Source organism: Nannobrachium achirus, assembly GCF_963921795.1.
Source record: "Nannobrachium achirus genome assembly, chromosome: 3".
Lineage (NCBI taxonomy): Eukaryota > Metazoa > Chordata > Actinopteri > Myctophiformes > Myctophidae > Nannobrachium > Nannobrachium achirus.
In genome coordinates, this window is record NC_137812.1 from 31,376,868 (window position 1) to 31,384,367 (window position 7,500).

General features: G+C 45.6%; 1 protein-coding gene across 4 annotated transcripts in view; it reads right to left on the minus strand.

Moving 5' to 3' along the window:
- Nucleotides 1–7,500, minus strand: part of tnrc6c2 (trinucleotide repeat containing adaptor 6C2) — a 73,504-nt gene that overhangs the window by 33,276 nt on the left and 32,728 nt on the right. For all 4 annotated transcript variants that reach the window (XM_080721916.1, XM_080721915.1, XM_080721914.1 and 1 more), the window contains exon 4: nt 3,346–3,783. In XM_080721916.1, coding sequence (XP_080578042.1) covers nt 3,346–3,783 — 438 coding nt within the window. The remainder of the gene's footprint in view (nt 1–3,345; nt 3,784–7,500) is intronic.

A 7,500-nucleotide genomic window follows, 5' to 3' on the forward strand; every position in this document is an offset into this window, starting at 1 on the left:
CCCCGTTTCTGACAGCCAAGCATTGATTTTAACTAGAATGTCCTCTCCATGAATAATATATGCCATTGGTATTACAACAAGACGGCCAGCAGTAGCCCAGGGCTATTGTCTGAGCAAACAGGGAGAGAACAGGCGGTGAATGGGAGGCCCCAGGGACCAGGGAGGAGGGGTGGTGTGGGGAGCAGTGGGTTGGCCTGTACTCTGTACCCAGCTCTGCTCTGGGCTTTACTGCTACAGGCGATGTTGTCCTGAGAAGCCCTGGAGAGAGTGAAGGGCCAAATGGACGGCAGTACGGTGTTAATTAACTAAGTACATGTACCCAAGTACCGTACTTAAGTACAATGCTGAGGTACTTTTTACTTTACTGGAGTATTTGCAATTTTCATTTGCGAAACCTACTAAAAAAACGTAACTGGTTAGGGTTAGGGTAGAAGTTACTTTCCTTTCAAATATTTAAATAACCTTTGCCTAATAATTGTCCCACAATGTATATTATTTCATATTAAATTCAACCTTGTGTGTAGATGAGAGGCTGCTCTAGCCAGCTCGTAGGATTGTCAGTGCAAGTGAAACCACGGCGCTACCTCTAATCTCAAACATGGATACATGCTAATAATACCCACCCGCTATTAACAGATAACCATCCTAAATAATGTCATGTGATGAACGCATGATAATCTTTATCATACATTCACATTGTCGTCATTGTATAATGTTTTACCAATTCAATTTCATAAGGTGTCATCAGTCTGCTACCACAGTGGCTGTCAAGTGGATTCTACCTCAGTGGATGTTCTATTATTATGCAAGCATCCAGAGTTTATTATAGATTAGAGGTTAAAACTTACCAGCAGCGGTCCAGGAGGCAAATGAGTAATGTAGACTCTTATATAGTTATATGAGATCAGATACTTTACCAGTCATTGTCATCAAGCAGAGAAAGGACATCAAATCACAAATGGAAATAAATGTTTTATAGCGCATTTTTGCCATTTAATGCTAGACAAGACAACTGACTGCAATAATCAAAAATGCATTTATTTTAAACGTTTAAAGGCCATAAGCAAAAAATGGTGCCATGTGAATTGCTTTTTCAATTCCATGGTATAATTTAACAAAGGACGTGTTAATATAAAGTTACCTAAATGATTACACTCACACTCGAGTTGTCAATAGAATAGAACAGATTCATAACGGTATACCCAATGTACTTCATGCAAGTGGCTATCAACGTTCTATGGAAAGCTAGACTGACTCTAACTCGTCCTACATATTTGTTTACCACCTATCCATCAAAAACGGCATAGCATTAAGCTAATTGTGTCATTGCACTGGATCTTTAACACATTTATGTCATTGACATAGATCTAAGTAATTTCCTATAACACTTGACCGCCATTGGCGCAGATCTACATCATTTCCGTGTTGTCAGTGATCCCGATAGAGGGCACTGTCTGTCCAACGTCACATGTTTTGTTTACGTCCGTGTTGGAAAAAGGATTCTGTGGATCTCGAAAGATACGGTAAAATACGGCTAAAAACGCTGCCAGAGGTGCTGACAGAGGTAGCGGTTATTAATGAATTAATACCCGACAATGAACGTGTTAAGACTCAATACTTTGGAATAACAATACATTCAGAGGCCAATACGTAAACGTGTTCCCCACAGAAATCTGCAAGGAGGCTTTCAAACAGCAGGCCTTCAGCTGAATCCAAGAGAAGGGGCTAAGGTTACACAGCGAACTGAGGTATAAAAGCAATAACCATGGCCAGACAGACAGAGAATGTAAACTAGACATGGATCATTTGGTTCTGCAATGCCCGGTGCTGAACCAAGGCTCTTGGCTAGCCAACTAGTTAGCCTTTGCACCACAGCTGCTGCAGATTTGTTTACCGAATGACTGATGCTCTCCAAGCAAACATGTGAGTCGGTAATGAAAGGCAGCACAGAGCAGAGGAGCAACGGGACAGACGAGAAGACGGAGCGAGCGAAGGAAGCGAGGAGCGATGCCAACAGATGCTCATCGTTGCTGTCGGCCAGAAACCTTGTATCTCCAAGTTTCAAAAGTTTTCTTCGTAAAGTAAAGCCCTGCTTCATCATACAAAACTAGTGAAAGTAGCAGATCTACAAGCACACACAACAACAACGCCTAGGATTATATGTATTTGGCTGCAGACCCCCACCTCAAAATATACCGTATTAGCCCGAATTTAGTACGACTCTGATTATAAGACGACCCCTATTTTTCAATTAAGTTATTTATAAAGAAAAACGTTATTATTGTAAAATTATTATAGAAAAGCTTATACAGAGATAACATTCTGCTGTATTGTATTGCATTAACCAAAGTCAACTTCTATTCAAAAACAACATTCACAACTCAGACTGTGAAAAGCACAATAACAAACACTACATTTCCCATCAAGCTTTGCGGCCCGTTTCATCATTCAGATGCGACGGTAATTAATGTAGGAGCTCGCGGGGGCTGTGAGAGAGCAGGGAAAGGTCCTGAAAGATACATAACGTATCTCCCCGGTGAAAAGTCTAATCCCCAATTATAGGACGACTCCCTATTTTGAGGATATGTTTATTAGAATAAAATATCGTCCTATATTCGGTATTATACGGTATTGTCCCAGGGACATTGGAGCATTGGAGATCGTGGTTAGCTACTGTACCGGAATAAAGCTATCAAGAACAAAGACACTCTGAACATGATGCATGAAACTACTAATAGAGTAGTTAGGGGAAAATAAATATAGCCTTAGCAACAGCATGTATTTACTAACGGCCACGTTTTATCCTTAGCAACGTGTGCATACTGCATAGTACTAGACAGACAGACAGACACAAACACACATGGTCAATGAGCACCTGCAGGCAGTCTCAGTGTAAGTGCACTGCTGGTGGTGAGTTCATTAAAAAGATACCGCAGGCTGTAGAGAGTAGAAAGGTGTGTGTGTGTGTCTGTGTGAGTGCATGTGTGTTTATCCCTAAAGGTATGGTGTATCAATGTGTTCTGAGGGATTTCCAACATTTGTCCTGGTCTATAGCTCTGTAGCTTCTATTTGCATGGAACTGGAAAACAACTAAAACACTTGGAACAGGGGTTTCCCAGGCATTGCCTCAGCCTGTATTAAGCTTTATGAGCGGACTGCAGTTTCGTACACTCTATGAAAGCATTCTACAACATTCACAATAGCTTCTGGAGTCGTCTGGAGTCGTCCGACTGAAAACTAGTCAATTCTTAAAACTAAAACTACTTGTGTGCACTCGTAAAACAACTCAAACTAAAATAAAAAACTGGTGTGGAAGGTGGACGGTGGATTTACATCAGCACTGACCTGGGTGGCGTTTGCCTGCAGCGGAGGTGGCGGAGTGTGTGGCCGCGCTGCTGGTGGCAGCAGTAGTAGTCGAGGAAGACGCTGATGATGATGATGATGGGGACGAGGAGGTCAAAGAGGAGGAGGAGGGGAGGATGAGAGCGCTGAGGGCTCCCGCGGGCAGCGGCTGGCCTCTCTTCAGTAGCTGCTTCTGCTCCTGCTGGCGGAAGCGGGGAGGCACCTCTCGGGGCGGGTAGCGGGCGCTGGCAGAGGACGGCTGGCACGGCTGCTGCTGCTGCTGCTGAAGGGGCGTCGGAGTCGAGGGCTGGCCACCGGACGAGGCGCGCTTGCCATTGCCGGAGGACGAGGACAGGGACAGAGTGGGGCTGGCAGAGGGGTGCAGGTGGAGGTGGTAGTGGTGTGGACCGGGACTGGGCTTGATAGGAGCAGGCTCTGGCACTGGATAGAGAGACACAGACAAAGGAAGCAATGCGTTAATACCTCTGGAACTTTATTCACTCATAACATCAGACCTTTTCTCTTCATGTGTCATGATAATAGACGTGAAAAGCTTCCTTTATACTTAACACACCCCTTTCAATAAATGCCACTCGACAAAGGTGAAAGTTAATCTCAACTGAAAAGTATGTTGAAAATACGCCACTTCTGAGGTCAGCCAGTAGTGCATCTCCCATGCCCAGAGGTCAACCAGTAGTGCATCTCCCATGCCCAAACAGGCCAAGTAAAAAAAATGCTGGTGCTCGTGCAGAAATCCAAAATTCATAAAATAGGATATGAATCCACATTGCAGCTTAAAATTTCCGTTCAAGATTTTGAGGTGTACAGACTTGAATGTTTACATGTTGTTCTATGAGATGGTTTTTTTTTATATATATATTTTTAACCTCTTTCCAGCCTTCTGTTGAACATAATTAGATAACATAAACAGCCCAGCCATACACTGTATAAAAAGGACAGGTTTCCTCGGCTAAGTGAACAACACGCACGCGCGCGCACGCACGCGCGCGCGCGCTGCGCGCGCGCGCACGCACGCACGCACGCACACACACACACACACACACACACACACACACACACACACACACACACACACACACACACACACACACACACACACACACACACACACACACACACACACACACACACACACACACACACACACACACACACACACACACACACACACACACACACACACACAGCTTTCCCCTGCTGGTTTGGACCAGCCCCCTGCCCGACCCTTCCCTGTATTTCGGTGACCAGCCAGCCGTTTAATGGAGCGTTAGCATCAAAGCTGTTATTATTAGCGAGACCTGGCCAACTAGTACTGCTGTACCCAAGACAGATTAGCTTAGCTGCTCTGTTGAGCTGGGAGGTTAAGGCTGCACTATAGGCTAAGAGCTGCCCCAGGCCAACATGCTGAATAAGGCTTACTAAGGAGATCAGGTTAGTGTGTGTGTGTGTGTGTGTGTGTGTGCGCGCGTGCGTTTTCACATGTGTTCATGTGTGTATGTGCTGCCGTGTACGAGTGTGTGTGTGCGCGCGCAAGCGTTCGTAAAAAAGTGCACAGTAAAGCTATATAGCATATATATGGAAACAGCATCAGCTCTGTATGTTTCCCTGTGATACTGAGACTCAAGGTTTGTATGTGTATCTGTGTGTTTGTATGTGCGCGCGCCACAGGGGAGTTGTGCACGGTTCAGTATGGTTCTCTTTGTTCCTGTGTGTCTTGGAGGAAAGCCCTGCAGCACTGAGAACAGCTGCGTGGTCCATACATTCAATAGCTGATGACCCATACGTGTTTCAAGTGAATTGCAGTTCATTGCTTTACAGGCGAAAACATGGGAATAGTGGGATGTTTTCTGGCCTGGTCCCTGGGTAGATGCGACGGTTCTAAACAACACCTGAGACAGCCGGTACTCCAGGGAGGAGGAGGGGGGCGGGGGGTGAAAGAGAGAGAGAGAGGGGATATTTTTATACCAAGAGACGTTGCAAGAATATGGAGAGACGGAGGGAATAAACAGAGCGCCAGCCTCTCTCAGTCTCTTTCCTGCATCGATCCGATGTGTTGTGATTCGGAGCTTCACGCAGTCGTTAAGCTCCACGTTGTGGGTTAAATACTGTAGAGAGCCCTGAGGTTTTTTTTCTTCACTGTGCCTGCCAACAGATTCTCCCAAAAGCACGGCTAAAAACAGACAGTCCTAAATGAATTCTGAACAAGACCTCCCCGCCCCCTCCAGCAGTTTCTGACTGGCTGTTGGCTCCGAGCTGCAGCCTGTGTGACGCACGTTTGATTAAATTCAGCTCAGCCCGCCTGACGCCTCCCTCGGCCAATCGGGCGGCAGGACAGCGAGTACACGGTGCCCTGCCCCCCTCCACTCTGCTCCTCTCTCTCTCTATCTCCCTCTCATATTCCATCCCTCCCCCTCTCTCCTCTCTATCTATCTCTGGGCTGTTCCTTTAACCCCGTAGCGCTCTCTCTCTCCTCGTTCTCGCCTTGTTTTATCTGCCTCCTCTGAGTGTTTCGCTCTCCGTGTTGTTCTCTTTCTCTTAAGAAAAGACGAGACTGTCCACGTCGGTCGCTGTGCGCCTTCCATCCCCCTCCGCTGTCAAGTGTGTGTTACAGGAAGCAGATGGCTGTGCATACCACACGCACACGCACGCATGCAGCTCGCTCTGACACAAGCCTAGCTACGTCACAGAAACTCTGATTCAGACGGCCCATTTGTTGTGTGTGTAATAGGGATGGGACGATAAGCGATATTATCGTTTATCGTGATAAAAAAACACTCACGATAATCGTATCGTGGAGATTTAATTTATCGTGGTATCGTCCTCCGTCATGCACTGGGATCAATTCACCTTTTATTTGCCGAGCTGCATATCGGGTACCGCTTAAATCCTCTATAATTGGTAAAAGGTACCGTACTTATAATATATGTTGATACAGTCTTTTTTTCACTCTCTATCAAATGTCTTTGCCAAAAAATGTTCCGCCCCAGGATAATGGATTTTGATCATTGCGATAATATCGTAAATCGTGATTTCTTTTGTCACAATAATCGTGATATGAAATGTTCATATCGTCCCATCCCTAGTGTGTAATTGCTGTTGTGGTGGTAGCAGCAGCACAAGTGCATCTTATACTATCTACCACTCCCTGGTGTTGGGAGAAAGGGAGAAAAGAACATCCCCTGCACTCACAATGTGTAATCCTCTATTAATATTGACTTTTGGTTCTGGGCGAACATTCGGACGGTGGGAGTCACAAACTTCACTTGCCCATATATGGAGCCCTCCCTAGCGCAAGTGCTGTTTATATAAACTTGCTGCTGGTGTCACTGATGACGTCACACTCTGACATGGCACTGTGATGTAAGCTCATGGAGGTTGCCTGCATGTGGGCATGTTTATCTGTCCTTTGGCGTATCTCAAGAACCGTTCGACTGGCCGTGGTGTGCATCGCCGTGGACCCAAGTGAGGGTGGTTGTCCAGAACCCATATATGGGCATATACTGACAACATCAGGGATCTCCATATATGGGCATACAGGGCCAAGGAGAGGCAAGACAGAGATCTCCATATATGGGCATAAAAGGGACCCAGACAGACAGGCGGGTACAACGGGTATCGCATAAGAGGATGGGGGATGCATTCCATACTTGCATCACTCCTGAGTAGGCCGGTGCCCTTTATTATAAATAATTAAAATGTCTAATTAGTGTGGTTGCCTAGAGGGCAACACATTATAGTTATAGTCTAGTATTTTGAGCGGTGGTAAACCGCTCCATAGAGTGGCTGTGCGTGTGTCTGTAGCCTTTTTCCTCAGCGTTTTGCCATAGCAAAACGTGTGTGTGTAGCATAGCCTGTACATCCTAGACTCAAATCCTAGTCTGAAGACGTTATGCAAGCACGACCACAGCTCACTTCACATTGGGTGTGATTTTTTCTTATTATTTTCCTGGATAAACAATCCAGACTATAAATAGTGAGTCCTTTGAGTACAATGGGGGGGGGGGGGGGGGGGGTTTCAATGGGCGAGCTTCACATGACAATTTGGCTACAATATTTAGAATTATAATATGTCCATCGATGATTGAATCTGTACTTGATATGTGTATCAGTGGCAATGTGGAAGAAACCATACATATA